General features: G+C 33.6%; 2 protein-coding genes across 4 annotated transcripts; both read left to right on the top strand.

The window, feature by feature from the left end:
* The first annotated feature begins 742 nt into the window (after positions 1-742).
* Positions 743-9,827, top strand: LOC113847258 (armadillo repeat-containing protein 8-like). Of its 3 annotated transcripts, XM_027476243.1 has the most exons (10): positions 743-1,296; positions 2,735-3,454; positions 4,211-4,306; positions 4,390-4,473; positions 5,289-5,523; positions 5,628-5,788; positions 8,553-8,831; positions 8,911-9,100; positions 9,558-9,619; positions 9,681-9,827. In XM_027476243.1, the coding sequence occupies exons 1-8, from the start codon at positions 964-966 to the stop codon at positions 8,965-8,967; spliced, it is 1,965 nt and encodes a 654-aa protein (XP_027332044.1). In that variant the 5' UTR covers positions 743-963; the 3' UTR covers positions 8,968-9,100; positions 9,558-9,619; positions 9,681-9,827. The 3 variants fall into 3 exon arrangements, with proteins under 3 accessions (XP_027332044.1, XP_027332045.1, XP_027332043.1); XM_027476244.1 differs by lacking the exon at positions 9,681-9,827 and having other exon boundaries at positions 9,591-9,663; XM_027476242.1 differs by lacking the exon at positions 9,681-9,827 and having other exon boundaries at positions 9,558-9,663.
* Positions 9,828-13,315: 3,488 nt separating this feature from the next.
* On the top strand, positions 13,316-13,687 carry LOC113874601 (cyclin-dependent protein kinase inhibitor SMR9-like). Its single transcript, XM_027512818.1, has one exon. It carries the CDS (start codon positions 13,316-13,318, stop codon positions 13,685-13,687), a length of 372 nt encoding a protein of 123 aa, XP_027368619.1.
* The last annotated feature ends 2,510 nt before the right edge of the window (positions 13,688-16,197 follow it).

Genomic DNA, 16,197 nt, shown 5'->3' with positions numbered 1-16,197 from the left:
AAATTACACATTTAATGTAAATATATTCAACATTTTTTAAGAGAAAAAACATATTCAACCATTGAATAGATGAAATTAAATATTTATAAAAAATATTAAATGAAATTTTTTATTCTCCAATTACACTTGATTCTTGCTCAAATGTAATTACAATAATTAATTACAAAAACATATGTACATATATGACAGTTTATAACATTAGTAAAATGCTATTAATTTTTTTATTATAATTATTGAGTAAAGTGCACGTCCTATTTTAAATTAGTTACAAATCTATATATAACTTTAATGTTATGTAACTTATGTAGGCATTTAATGATACTAAACCTATGTCGTTTTAATAATTATTACGTCAAGTGCACGTCCGTATTTTAGATTCGTATTTTTATTTAAAATAAAAATACATGATATTAAATACACAAATCTTAGTTACAAGTTTATTTATTTGCTTAAACTATATAAGATTTAATGCATTAAACTTTTTTTTTTTTGGCTATTAATGCATTAAAATTTGTATATATACATTTAAATGTTTTATATATATTTTCAAATGTATACCAAGCGATTTATATTTATATAGCATCATACCATAAGTTTTTAGTTTTGCTGGCCTTAAAATATTAAATTTATAAAAGAACTATAGACATTGCAGGAGTTAGTGAGTAACTAAATAAAATAGATATTAGAGAAGCGGAAACTGAAAGAAAGGGCGCCATTTTCTAAATTCTGAGAAATTCTAAATTGGTTAAGTTCAACAACACTACCATACCCGTATCCATCCACAAACAACAAACTTCATACTTACCCCTACTTTTATTCCCATTGTTAAAAACAATAAAAATAATAATATTAAGATTTTAAAAAAAAATAAAGACCTCTCTTCTCTGCCACCGTAATTGTGGAATGTGAAGGTTACTGTGCATTCTCCTCCGCCGTGCATGAGCTTCCTCCACCGCCGCCACCATGCCCGCCACCCGTCCCTCCTCCGATTTGATCCTCCACCGCCTCGCCTCCTCCGATTGCGAAATCAAGCTCAAAGCCATTCGAGAGGTTAAGAACCAGATCATCGGCAACCGGACTAAGAAGCTCTCCTACATCAAGCTCGGCGCTGTCCCCGCCGTCGCCACTGCTCTCGCCGAAGCTAACGCCGAATCCGCTTCCGGCTCCAACCTTATTGTCCAGTCCGCGGCCGCACTCGGCAGCTTTGCGTGCGGCGTCGACGCTGGTGTCCGCGCCGTCCTCGACGCTGGAGTTTTTCCTCATTTAATTAGGCTCCTCTCTGCTCCCGACGACAAGGTCAATTCGATTAATCACAATGTTATTTTTTTAAAATGGGGTTTTACCTGTTTAGTTTGTCAGAAATTGGTGGTTAAGATGGAATTGCAATTGCTATAAATCGTGAGACACTGTTTATATTGCTTATGATGATACATTGGTAGATAGGAATTAAATATCTCTGTTTGAAAATAGTTAATTGCTTATCTCAAAATCAACTACAGTTTCTAGAGTACTTATGTTAGCAATGTAATTTTTGCTTCCTTGTTCTTGTTGACTGCTATGGTTACTAGGCATATTTTTTGTATGTTTTTTTTCCCTACCCTTCGATCGAATTGTGTGCAGGATTCTGGTCTATCAACGTTTTTGTTAAGTTGCGAGTTGTTGATATATTCTCTCCTATACTTGCTAGCATTTTTATTAGTGAACCGTCAAAAACTACATATATTTTATGTTTAGTGATGAATGTAAGATTTAGGAGATGCATGGTAGTCTGGGTTAGAAATGGAAGGGACTGAGAAAGGAAGCAGTGGAGTGACTGCGAAATTCACCCATAGGTATGTTAGAATTTAGAATGAACAGAAATTGGAAGGGCCAAAACTTGGCTTTGTCCCCTTTGCCTAGTAAAATTGGAAACAAAGGTGTCCAGTTATTTATCCCCTGGTAATTTATGTTTTACTTCCCTTACATGAAGCATTTTTCAGTGCAATATATGTTGAAACTGGTAAATAATGGTTTTGTTTGGCTGCAGGCAATAGGCGTTTGGGATGTGAACAATGCATTCTCATTTTGAATTTCATTTGAAGGGGAAAAATTCACTAAGCTTTACCCACTCCTCTTACATCCCTACCTCTTTGCATGCCTACAAATACAGGCAAATATAGATTGATTAGCACTTATTTCTTTATTTTTCACCTATGCTAAGACTATCCTTGATTTAATGAAATGGTAGCTTCTAATTATCAGAGGTGTTGAAGAACCCCCATGGTTTGTACATACGATCTCTTCCTCAAATATCAAAAAGCCAATTAAGTTATGGTAAACAGCAGTTGTTAGGGGAAAATTGATGTATTATGATATAATGCTTCTATAATCTTTGTGAATTGGTTATAGTGTGTTGGCAATTAGGCCTTCATCCTTGTTCAATGCAGTCAGTGGGGTTTGGACATAATTTATGAAGTATAGTCACTTTGTATATCTATTCTGTTTTAAGCTATATGCTTTCATCATACTTCAGTGCTAGGGTGAATGGACAGAGGTTACAGGAAGTGCAATTGTTGTTTCTATTTAACCTTTAGATGTTAAAGATTGTGGTATATGGCAGGTAGAACAGGACATATCTATCCTGAACCCATATACATGAATTACCATTGTTGTGATATGCCTGTTCTTTATACTTTTTATTTGTTTTTTATCTTTTCCAATGCCATCTAACAGGCCTTTCTCCCCTTGATTTCAGGTTGTGGATGCCGCTGCACGCTCTTTACGAATGATTTATCAATCAAAACTAGCTCCAAAGTATGATTTTTTTAAAGAAGAAAACATGGAATTTCTTCTTTCACTATTGAAAAGTGAGAATGAAAATCTTACTGGACTAGGTGCAAGCATTGTTATTCATTCTTGCGAGACAAGTGATGAACAAAATATATTATGCTGTGCTGGTGCTTTAGACAAACTTATTAGCCTTCTTGATGGTTCTATAAGCCAGAGAGATTCTAGTTTAGAGTCCCTTGCTGCAATTCTTAAAAGCAATCCAGAAGCTGTCTCTAAATTTGTGGACCTTCAAAATGGAAGAGCTTTGAGTTCTGTAATTGAATTAACCAAGGACAGATATTCTCGGACAAGGTTACTAGCCTGCTTGTGCCTGATTTGTGTAAAGAATTCGTCTTCTTGCTATCTGCAAGACATAGGAATCAAAACCAAATTGATATCTATTTTACTTGAGCTCCTTGATGATTATGGTCAAGTTGGAGATGATGCATCCTTTGCCTTTTCGAGTTTAGTTGCAGAAAAGGAAGATTTGCAGAAGCTAGCATTTGAGGCAAATGCTATTGATAAGTTCTACAATCATTTGCAAAATTGTTCTTTACATCCCAAACGTCTTGAAGGGATATTTCTAGCCTTAGCCAATCTTTGCTCAAAATTGGAATGCAGCAGGTCTAAGTTTCTTTCATTGCAGGTTTGTTGTTTCATGGAAAATTCTAGTAAATCTCATATATTTGTTGCTAGCAACCATTTTTTAGTTTCCCCCCAGATGTATGACTGCCTTATTTACCATGGAAACAACAAATGAAAATTAAAAAGAAAACAGCAATTAGCCCTTTCATGTCATTAGAGTTTTGGTTCCTAATTTCTTACCTTTTCTTATAGCAACTTATAATGTGTTTCATTTCACACAACCATATGGAAGGATGAAAGGTAGCAGGATGTAAATGATTGGAGATGATGGACAGGATTACAAGTTATGAATCCTGATACTAACAGACTTGGAAGTTGGAACTAGCCTTTTGCAGAATGTTGTTTTTGTATTTATCTTTTTTTTTGTCTCTTATCCCTCCTTTTCTATGCTATCTTGTAATTTTGGGATATGTGAATGTGGTACTAGTTTGTCTTTATATTGTAGCACAGATGACATTCATGAAGCATATCTTTTTCCATGTCCTTGTGCCTACAATTATTTTCTAGAACAATTTATTTTAACTGTCAGCCACAGTTAAGATTCAGCCTTGAAACTGATGCTGTGGGTTTCAACTGTCTTTAATTTCTTTCTTTATTTTTTTTTTTTAATTTTTAATGTCATCAATTGAAGGTTTCAATTTTTTAAAGCAATTTTGTGTTTCTTCTCAATCTTGTAATGGAAAAAAATTCACTAGTAAATTGGGTATTTGAATACTAAGTCCACTTACAACTTCTACTACCCTATTTGTGAATACAGGTCTTGAATATATTAATTGATGCCTTATCCCATGATGATGCAAATGTCCGCAGTGCAGCTTGCATTTGCTTAAAAAGTGTCTCTCGCTCAATCAAGGTGTGTAACTTGTGATTGTGAATAATGGGAGTCAAAGTTTTTCATGCTGTGTTATTCCTTAGTTCTCATAAAATGTCATTCAGAATTTGAGTGCAGGTTATTTCATGAATGAAAGGATTGTCATTCCTTTGGTTCAGCTTCTATCTGATATTTCTACTTCTGTCCAGGTATGTCATATCATTTTACAAATTACAACATTCCTATTTCTTGTATATGAGTTGATTTGAATACTTGCTAGTTTTCTTTCATTGAAAAGTGCAGAAAGAAAACTGCCAGTGGCAATCATGCTTAAGTACTGGAATCTGAAAATCAATTTAATATTTTACCTGTTACATATATAATTTTATAGGTTACTGTGTGTTAGCTATTTTGATGATAATTTAGATGCTATTTTCTTACCTTTTCCTGTATTGACTTTATAGACTATAGAGTTTTTTCTAACTATGCTTTCTTCTACATATTTGAGTTCTTCAGTACTAAAGATAAAACTTAGCAAGTTAGCATTGAATTTGAAAGTATGGTATTGAAGAAGTATTGTAATTGATGCTGAGTAGAGTGAGCTGACTTATAGTGCTCATTTTTGGATTAAACTGTTGGACAATAAGATTCAGAATTTAGCATTCAAAAGAAGGATTTTGATTGACTAAATATATTTTTTCAAAAATCTTGGAACCTTTTAGTCAAATACATTAAAAAATGGACTTGTTACAATAAAATCTGGTGTATTGTTTTTCAAACTCAAACTATTGAGCACTAGAGGTAGTTTATCTTGCTCGAAATGAGGCTATCACAAATGGCATACATGTCATCCTATGATAATTAGAAGCCTTTCTTTTATTATATCCAATATGACCTTTTCTCCCAAACAGTTAATTTATTTCTTTTTCAAAAGTTATCCTTCCTTCTCGATCATATTCGAAGAGATTTCCCCTTGTTAGTTTTGTTAAAATTTATGCTTGGCTTTTTCTATGTTGTCTTTCAGGTTGCTGCCCTTGGTGCTATTAGCAACATAGTAGTTGACTTTACACCACATAAGTCAAAATTCATGCAATGTGGAGGTATCAAGGAGCTTGTCCAGTTGACAAAGTCTATGGATTCCTCTTTAAGATTAAATGCTGTTTGGGCCTTGAGGAACATGGTATTTCTTGCAGACAAGATGTGTAAGGAGGCAATTTTTATGGAGTTGACAGCATCTTCTGTAGCTAGCCTTATCTGTGGTAATGATCTTCATTGTCAGTTCTTATTTTTTTCTCAGTAATTTGTGTGCACCAGAATAAGTTATCCCCAAAATATGTTGTCACTGATTCTGTCTACTCTGCAGATCCTGAGCCTTCTGTTCAAGAACATGCACTGGCCCTTGTTCGCAATTTTGTTGACGGATGTATGGATTGTGTTGAATATGCTTTTGCTGAAGATGGTATCATACTGGATGCTGTTGGAAGGCAATTGCAAAAATCTTCAAAAATTGAAATTGGGATACAGGTTGGAAATAGTTTTGAAACAGTCTTTTGGGGAATTTAGTCATTACAATTAGCATTGGTATGGATGTTCTGATGTAATGATAAATATTGTGATTATGTTATGGTCTTCCATTTTGTACCTTTCTTGGGGTTACATTTTACATAGGTGTGCAAGCTCTTGAGTAGCGGATGAGGAAAGGTGACTGGCAAAGGATGGAACCTCCTACAATAGAATCACACCCAAGTCTAAAAGACTTGGGCTGGCACCAATTGAGCCACAAACTTTTTGACACTTCTGTCCTCCTTTTACTAATATTTTCATCAAATGTTTTTATGATTTGGTCTCATGATTTATGATGGTGTTCTGTCGGAGCATAGTTAGTACCATATTAAAAGCTGTTTTAGTGTTTTTTTCCCCTCAAAAGCAGCTTCTTGAGAAAAAAAGGGCTCTATAAAAAAGTTGTATCATCATAGGAACTGAAATTCTCTGATTATTATTTATCTATTTATCATGGAAAATCCTCTGGAAAACACATATTTACTAGCTAAAAGATGAAAAAAAAAAAAGAAAGATGCCTAGAGACTGCAATAAGTAATCTCCACCTGGGTCAATGGTCATCAACTTTACCCTGATATTCTCCTTCCTTCTCATGTCTTCCTACACCCTCACTATAAACATTTAGCTTCCTCCCTGGCAGGATCCCCTACATTCACACACTACAAGCTGTCTATTCTGCTAGGCCCTGTAGTCCATTTGGGTATCTAGTGAACATTCTTTCGTTGCTTTCTCCATCACAGTTCTTTACTGCCCTTCATTTCTCCTAGCTTAGACTTCATTTTTAAAAGCTTAAACAATTGGGCCCTTGATACCTGTTTCAGAATTGTATTTTGATAAGGGAGATGTTTGTAAACTTATAAAATACATGAGATTGAATGAGAACTCATGGTCACTCGACCTATAGGGGTGAACCAGATGAGCGTAACAGGTGCTTTTCTAGAAAAATGAGTTTACCCTCATCTTTCAACATGACTCATTCTTGTAAGGATTGTCTAATGCCTCGAAATGTAGGGTACATCCTAAAGTGACTGCTACTTCCTTTTCAAGGCATAGAATGCTTCTACTAGAGTAAAGTGTGCCTTGATAGTCCCTCAAGTCAAATACTGCCCATGAGTTCGTTTAGTGGAGTGCTTTTTCAGCTTTGTCTGAGCGTCATTCATTTATTCAAGCGTACTAAGGAATGCTCGTCTAAATACGCTCCTTTGTACTTTGCAGTGTCTTTAAATTATGAAGTTTCATCCTTCATCTCTATGTCACACTTGAGGTTTATGAATTTAGAGAATGTGCTTGTGGGGAAGGTCTAAGGAAGAAATCTTCCATTCTTCTTTCTTATTCTTTGGAGAGGTTATCCCACTTCCAAAGTACCAAAACTTGAGAGCCAAAAGACCCCTTTTCATCTGTATAGCTCCTCCTTTTTATAAATCTCGTGCAATACAACGCTTGTTAATTATGACAAGTTTTTGTTGTTCCCACTGTTCTTGTTGTTCAGCTTTTAACCATTTATGGATGTTGTTATTATCGTGGGTCAACTTCTGCAGTTCTGTTTTGGGGGTATCTTTTTGCTACATGAAAAGGTTAAAATGATGCACAGTAAAGAATCTGTCCTCAATTGAAAGGACAAGACTCCGTTTTGCTACATATTCTCATAATCCAAAAGCTTTGAGCTTTTGTGAACACACTTACCAGAACACATGATGCTGACTTCTTATGTGTTTCTATAAGATGAGCATTTTGTTTTTTCTCTCTTCCCATTTTGCTTCAATTCTTTTCAATGCATGCACAAAGTCCTTTTGCTGTACTTAGTCTTTAATCTTCTCAATATTAGCCTTTGTCATCATTCTTTAATCTTGATCTCTTGTCTCACTTTTCACTTTTACCCTTGATTATTAACTGTACTCTAGCAGTTCCCAACAATACCTTATTAAATTACTGTTGTGATCAACTATCCCAAAAGCTTAAGTTATTATGTAAAAGATACATGAATGGTTTTGTATAAATTTTTGGCATGCTCACTTGCAAGAGGCCTTTGGGCTTGAAGAGTGGACAATGCACAAACCTAACTACTTTGTGTTGAAAACTTTTTTATTAGAAGAATGCGTGTGGCATCTGAGTCTCTGACCATGTCATATTTCTGACAGTTACCACTGTAAATTAGTTGCATAAATGTTTATGGGAGTTACAAGAGATCTACTTTCATCATATTCTTTTACTTGTACGGTTCAATCAAATCATTTGTGTGTATGTATATATATATATATATATATATAGATTATCGTGTTTACTTTAGATTACTTTACTTTGAGAGCATGGTGCTGTTAATGATATTTGGGAGAAAATCATAGAGGAAATCAATAAATTTTGGAGAATGTATTATTTATTAAATTTATTTGAGAATGCTGGCTGATCACTAGAGGGTCGTTTTGAATGATACATCTCACAAGTAGCAAGCCTTTAATAATGTTATAATGTAGAACAAATATTAAACTTTGTTGATGGGTATGGTAAAGTAAAACTTAAAACTGCTGTTACAGTCTGTTGTTATTTGAAACTGACTCGTACAAATATTCTGTGCAATCTCAAAAGGGAAGTATATAGGGTGAATGAAGTATTTTTTCACTGACAAGGTAGAAATAAAAAATTAACATGATGGGCATATGAAAAAGAAGACAGGGATTGCATTGAAATCTTATTCTTCAAGCTGATTGTAATGACTTTTCATTTTGTGTAGGGGATGTACATACTTGGCAACATTGCAAGTGGAAATGAGTCTCACAAAGAAGCCATAATGCAGCTACTCTTATCACAAGCAGAAAATGTGTCTCGCTCTTTCTTCAGCCAGTTTTTGCAGAGTCACAACAGTCATTTACGCACATCTGCTGTTTGGGTCATAGTAAATCTCACTTTTCGTGGAAGTCCTGGTGCATTGGGTAGGATTGTAAAACTGCATAATGTTGGCATTGTTTCTCAAATCAAGAGGATGGTCAATGATCCTTGCATGGATGTGAAGGTCCATTTATCTTCATTCTAAACTGGTTTCGTTCTATACTTCTTCTAGTCATTTTTTAAATTTTCTTTTGATGATGCAGCTTCGTGCAAAACAAGCACTTGGGCAGATTAATACTTCTGGTTCTGGTGATAGTTAAATGTGATCAGCTACTCCATTCTAAGCCCTTGGGCTGCAGGCAAAGAAAAGCAATCTTGATAGAATTTATTTTCTCCCAATTCACAACTAATACATAAGGAGTAATCCAGCCTCCTGCTTCAGCTTCAAATATGGTATGTTTCAGTGGATGTACTTCAATGACTTCCGTACTGTCTGTGCTAGAAGTTCCTTTCTATTTATGAAAGATCACAAGCAAAATTTATTATATATGCAATTGAAAATTGGAATTTTGATTGTTATATAGTTAATCTGTTTAACCTGATATGGTTAGTGTGATTGTAAAAACTGTATAAAGTTGGTTGTAGTTCAATGGTCCTATGATAGGAAAACAAATTCATAAAGATGAGATGGTGATTCTATTTCTTGTCTTTTATATATTTTTCGTATTTATTTAGGGTCAACTGTGTATCATGTAGTCTTCTATTTATTTATTTTTCCTACGAGCTTTGCTTTTCATACTGGTGATGGTTTATCAATAGTATGTTCCCCTTGAAGTTTTTAACAATATGATACGTTCTACTGTGTTAAATTGATACATGCTTTATTGCCTTTTTCATGTTTCCTTTGCAGGTGTATCAATTTGCTTTTATTTTTTTGAACCAGTCAGAGCAGTGTGGAAGCTTTTCAATTTTGTAAGCACTCCTGACCAGGTTACCCCCAAAGTCTCTCTTTCTCTTATTACTTTTTTGCAAGTCGGAAGCTCAATGTAGATTTACAGGCTTTAGTATTGTACTATATGAGTAGTAAATGTCAATTTTAGAACTTAGTTTCAACTTCATTTGGTTCTGGTATATTGAGAATTGGTGGAATTGTATAATTGACATGTCAAGGGGTACTGATTGAGGGTGTTTCTAATATTCTTGCGTGTAACTCTCTCTTATGGTCCATAATTTGGTTAATCTGTTGTTGGAAAAGCACAGACTATTCTTTTTTTGGTATCAACATATGGTTCAATATTGTTGCCCAGTTTGTGAACCAATATAATGTTTGTTTCTTACAGCTCCCTAGCGGAAGCCCTGCTGAAATATTTCATTGAAAAACTTCTAAATGCGTAACATGGCTGACAGTGAGAATTACTTTTGAATCTGAATGCTTGAGAACGCTAATATATACTCTAATCTGAGTTTATTACGTAGTGACTTTCAAAAGAAAGAGATCTGATTAATTACTCAAACAAAATCTAATATTTATGTATAAAATTTAAATTGGAATTAAACTTTTGAAAACTTAAAAAATATAAAAAATTTATTGGGTGAGCTTTTGGCATTCTAAAATGTTTATTGCTACACTTTAAATAATTTTTACAAAAAATTAATTTTTTGGTTAATTAAAGTATTATTAATAATATTTAAATAAAAATTTTATATGAGTGGTTGTAGACATTTTGGAGTGACATTTTTATTTTGATGATATAACTGTAGCACCGCAGAAAGAATTTGGAGGGGAAAAATGTATACGTATGAATGACGCAGCATTCTCGCTATTTGCATGTAATGTTTTGTACAATATCAGTATATGGGAAAAATAGTATATAAAGCACTTGAGAATTGAATCGATGTTCTACAGCTTTTTTTTTTATTCAACCAAAACCTTTTTTAATATCTAAAACTGGTTAACGTTGTTTTTTGTAACCAAAGTTTGGGCTCAATTTAGTTCAGGCCTTTTTCCTCTATAACTAAATGTAAACTGATTCGACAAAAAACAGATATCCATCATGTTTGGTATCAGTGAAAAAATTGTAACACAAACAAACTCAATTCTATGCTTAATTCCGTACGAAAGAGAACTATCAAAATGTGTTTGAAAAGGTGTAGAGATATATACTCAATGTACAGAACGTAATACTGACAATTCTATTAAGGGAGAGGTAAAAGAGTGAAGGGAAAAGATAAGATCAAAGGTCCACATTCATCCGCTGATTTTTTGTGTGTCATCTGAAGGCCATATTACAGTTTCCATGAGCCCTTCTCTCATCAGCGACCAAGTTTTCATCAGCCTGAATGCATTCCTGTATGGCAATATCGGAGCTGAAGAAAGGTTATAATTTTAAGTGCATCACCCGTTCCCAGGATTTTCACGTGCACAAGGTCATCGAACAAATAGACAACGAAAATGTGAGTTCGATTACCTTGACCCATTTACTACAAAGGTGAAGCCGTGTTACCATCACCCTCTCAGCATGTTCATGTTGTTCCTATCAATAAAACCAAAAAGAAAAAACATTGCGCATCCTATCCAATGTAATCAATCAGGTTATATGTTTTATAGAAAATTATATGACGACACCACCATGTTTAAAACATTAGATTATCGCGCGTAGCATATAAATATCCGTAATTATAAAGCGAGTCATATGATGTGGCTTTTGATTTAGATAGACTCTTGTTGTTTTTTTTGGCAACAATTACACATTTTTGTTTTAAATTTATTCTTTTATATCTAATTAAAAACTCCTTGACTTGGGTTTATCCAGATTTGATCACAACTTGGAAAAATTCTTGGTGGTAAACGTGCATGATATGCGTCAAATTGTAATGTGTACAAATGAATCTTTGCGAACAAATGCATCACCCACGTCGGTCCAAACCCTTGTAGGATCCTATGAGGGAGCAACATAAAAGCAATTTGAAGTGTGTGAATCTGATCAGGTGAAGCTAAGATCTAGGGATAAAAAACAAAGCACTGGGACTTGAAGACAACGCTATGGGAACACTCCAGTTTTTCAACGCCCTTAATCAATTAAATATTTTTCCAAATAAAAGTATATCAATTAGTGGCTGAACAACTTTGGATCAATGAACCACAGACCACAGTGTATCAGTTCTTCGTTGTGTAGGCAGGTAATAAAATTAATGTTAATTTGGTTATTAAATCCATTAATTTCTGCATAGAAAAATTGTTCCCGGTGATTGTTCTATGATAAGTAACAATTAAAATAAGAGTTTAATTTTGATGGAATATCACTGTAAAAATTTATTATATTATCAATCAATTAGAAAATTATTGTATATATTACTTTTAATATACAAGTTATTGATTTTTATTGATAAAATAATTTATAATTAAATGATGTTATAATTTATTTTTACATTGAGAGTATATATAAGTATATCAAAACTAAATTCTTAAAATTATGTTATATGTTTTTTATGGACAGTAATAATATTTGGTATGGATGGCTTTCATGAAAAGGTTTGAGAATAACTTTTCAGCCAATCAAGATAGGGATGAGTATATGAGGGAAGAGAGAAAAAAAAAAAGAAATTTTCGGAGAAAAAAATTATTTCGTGTTTTTTTTAAAAATATTCTCCTTTTAAAAGATTAAAATGATCTCTATGTAACCTTCCAACTACCAAAATACATGTTTGTATCTAATAAATGAATTCCCTTTTATAAAAATGATCCTAAAAGTTGCACTGAAATTTGAATTCTATTTTGATAAAGTTTAAATTTCAAAATTTGAAGCTAGATGAGGTACCCACAAAATAGTGTGTATAATTAAAAAATCCAAACAAAAGAATATTGTTAATGCATTACCGACCCTTTAATGATCCAAAAATTCAAGTCATCTTTCATCAATTAAAAGTCCAATAGGGTCCCCAGAATATTTGAATGAGCTACTTTTTCTCCCTCTCTTTGTCTGCCATTCTAACCATGATATAGGCCCCAAGACGTACGAGTGTGAAATTCTCTGCCACCTTCAATTCCCTTTCTCTTTTCCTCTCCCAAGGTTAAATTGTTCTATAAAAGCCTAACACCTAACTGGGTTAATATCTTCTCATAGTTTGCTTACATTTTTGTTTATTTATTTATTTGAGTTGCTTTCAAAAGGTCTCAAGATTTTCAAAAGCCTATGCAGGGTAGTAATTGTGATTTAATATCTCTTCACAAATACCCAATGTGAGTTTGAAAAGCATATGGGTTTATTCTCTTTTTTAAGAAATCTTGTCTTGGATTCCTTATTTCACTACCTGTGTTTGTCTATTCTAGTGTGTTAGTAAAAGGAGTTGCTTTTGCGGTGTCAGCTACACAAAACTCTCTTTATATGCTATACATTGTTCCATGAGGAATCATTACTTGACTTCTCAACAAAACCCTCTTTTCAGTCAAATATATATCATTTCAATTTCAAAGCACTCTTCATCTCCAATAGGATAAGCTTGTGTCCTTCAGCTTCAACATTTAGTTAGTTATATCTCTTGTACTGTATCTGGTAAAGCCTCAAATTTCTTCTTGTCACTGCCAGCTTTTGTACGTGCTAGTTTTGGAGTAACCTTTACCATTTCTTTTATCCAAAACCACTTAAGCTTTTCTCTCTGTCTCAAGAAATGGTCCCTTGTGGAAGAACAAAAACAGCCTCAAGAAAGAAGACGAGAACAAGAAGAAGCCACTTCAAGAAGCAGCATCCAGAGAGCAGAAAACAAGAAACATCATCCACTGCAAGCTCAACAACAAGCTCCAAGGACTTCTCAAAGAAAAGGGTCATGGATTCTGAGGATGTGGCTGTTGTGTGCTCTACTCCCAAAGGTCAAAAGTTTCGGATACCTGAAATTTCAACATGCCCTCCAGCACCGAAGAAGCCAAGGGTGCTTACTAACTGTTCTTTGCGTAGATCACCCTTAGCTTTCTTTGCACCACCAGACTTAGAGATTTTCTTCTGTGTTGCACTTCGAGATGTTCCCGTTTCATTTGTTTGCTAATGTATATGTATACTAGATTACAAGATGGACCTTTGATTTGTGCTTTTAGATTAGTCTATTTTCTCATCACACCCTAAAGGAAATGAGAGGTGTGGGGATTTTGGAGTGATTGATCTTAGGGAACAGTATTTCACCCCTTTTTTTATAGGCTCTAAATTTAACTGGGGTGACTTTCCAATTAGATTTAGATTTTAAGTTTATTTTCATTTTTCTTTGTCATAGAAGATATATGTTCTGACCTTTAATTTGTAGTGTGCTGAGTGCAAATATAATGGGTTTGGTTTGAGATTTGAGTGTTATAACTATAGTTTTGCTATTCCACAAAACACATATAGTTTGTCAAGTAGTTGCTTTGAGGGAAATCGAAGTCAGACCATTCCTTTCTGAATGCAAAATCCATCTTTTTTACAAATATTTTCTCTTCTTCTACTTCTCTTCTGTACCGCCGATGCTGATTTTCTTGTCACTACACTATCGCTTAAAAACTTGTGTCGATATTTATGACCACAGTTAGTTAGTTAATGCTATCTGCACCGTATTATGTGAGTTCTTTAGTGGCATATTTCTTTTATCTGAGTGAGAAAATTTTATTTTGAGCTGTACTTTGTGTTCTGCATTTAACTTAAATGAACAAAGTTGTAAAAACAAATTCAAATCATCATCTTCAATTTTTGACACGATATAGTTTTAAGAATTTAATTTTGGGCAATGGTTTGTAATTGTTCGTCTAGAAAATTAATAAAGTAGACTCAAATCAGTTTCTATAATCGTCAAAGGCTGCAGTTTGAGCACCTTATAAGAATGAGCTGAGGGTCAATAGCATTATTGACTTCTAGTTAGACTGAGGTGAACGTTAGCACAAGCAATAGTGAAAACGTTAACGTGATAAAAAGTTAAATTGTTAATTATGATTAGGAATTGAAAAAGATAGTGTAAAAGAAGAAAAGAAAATAAAAAATCACAGCAGTTTCACACAAGATCTTAATGAAAGGTTTTCTCAAGGAACGCGGTTAATGGCTACAAATTTATCACGCGTTTTCGAGACTTTATTCAGGTGGGAGTGGCAAAAACATTTAAGTTGAGAAATTATTACATGATCAAGTTTGAACAACTTTTTGTAAATAAAAAATTTGACCTGTGTAAGGATTAGCAACAAATATTCCAAACCATACAATAATTTTGCTTGAAGTCAGTAGTAAAGTGTAACTTTTCTGTAACTGCGAATATGGGTGTATTTGCTTTTTCAGACAAATCAAATTAAGCTAACTACAATGAGTTATATTTTTCATAAAATACTCTTCCACTACACTATTTTTATTTTCATCAATAACTGTATTTCACTTTTTTCTCTTACACAAAAAAATAATAAATTTACTGTATAAATATAATTTATTGAAATCGAAAGTAATTAAGGAACTCAAATAATTTATTAAGATGTGTGGCTGTACTATACGTGTCTCTGAGCTCGCCCCCACATATATGAGAATCCAATGAAGGACTCTCGTGCGGGTCTGTAATAATGTCATCTGTTATATCATATCAGAGAGTGAAAATCCCAAGAAGAAAATTCTCATCGTTTTTCACTTACTTTAGGCACTTTATGTGTGTCGCATGATGCTTGATATTAACGACTTACTTAGCCTTCAAAAAAACAAAAATTGTGGTTTTGCTTTTATCTTATGCTGCTACTTGCTCCACTTGGGAGGAGTGCAATTGATGATAGTGTACCCCGAAATGTTACTAAAATTATGTATTTTTATCTCTTGGTTAATAAATCACCTTTTGTAGTAGCTTGTAGCACCCCTGCGTACGTGTGTAGCTGTTCTCATGCACGCACCGATACCGTGGAATAAATGAACAATAAAATCATATATTTGATCAAGAATATAATATTTAATATATTAATGTTCTGAATGATATATTTTTCAATAAAAAATTATTATATGTAAATCCTTATTATAAATCTTTAAACACGTTAAACAAAATAAAAAGTTAATAATGAATATACTTGGATACGGATTAATGCTTCTCTCCTAAAGAGGAGATGGGTCGGTGATTTAAACTTAAAATATCTTTCTTGATCAAATTTGATAAAATGTCAACTTTTCAAGTATCCGAGGATGCCCACTTGCTCTTTCACAAGTGAAATTAATAAGATAATTAAGTTTTATTTTTAGAAAGAATATCATCAAATTGTTTGATCATCTTTTGAGTCAAACAAATAATAATTTTAGTCCAACTCCGGACCCCCCTCTTTTCCATCACTTATGTGCTCTGTGCCTCGTTGATAGAACAATCATCGCAAGAGTTGTCGTTTGGCATGTCAGCAAAGACACATTTAGACATAACACTAAAGTATCTCAAGGATTTGAAGGCATCCTTAATGTTAGCATCAATATGGACAAATGAGGATATGATCAATCAAGGCAAATAAACCTTTTCAATATTTTCATCATTGTTTGCAAATGCTTCGTAAAATTTGCCATGATGGAGCGTTTGTTGTCAATCTT

This window comes from Abrus precatorius, unplaced genomic scaffold (assembly GCF_003935025.1).
Source record: "Abrus precatorius isolate BTA unplaced genomic scaffold, Abrus_2018 Scaffold8, whole genome shotgun sequence".
NCBI lineage: Eukaryota > Viridiplantae > Streptophyta > Magnoliopsida > Fabales > Fabaceae > Abrus > Abrus precatorius.
This window is presented reverse-complemented; position numbering and strand designations above follow the sequence as displayed.

What these genes read in the sequence shown, in the direction of transcription:
- LOC113847258 (XM_027476243.1), top strand. Translation starts at nt 964, where the DNA reads ATGCCCGCCACCCGTCCCTCCTCCGATTTGATCCTCCACCGCCTCGCC. An exon ending in CTAAGTTTCTTTCATTGCAG is followed by an intron (nt 3,455 to 4,210) that starts GTTTGTTGTTTC and finishes TTGTGAATACAG; the next exon opens with GTCTTGAATATATTAATTGA. An exon ending in GTGTCTCTCGCTCAATCAAG is followed by an intron (nt 4,307 to 4,389) that starts GTGTGTAACTTG and finishes AATGTCATTCAG; the next exon opens with AATTTGAGTGCAGGTTATTT.
- LOC113874601 (XM_027512818.1), top strand. Translation starts at nt 13,316, where the DNA reads ATGGTCCCTTGTGGAAGAACAAAAACAGCCTCAAGAAAGAAGACGAGA.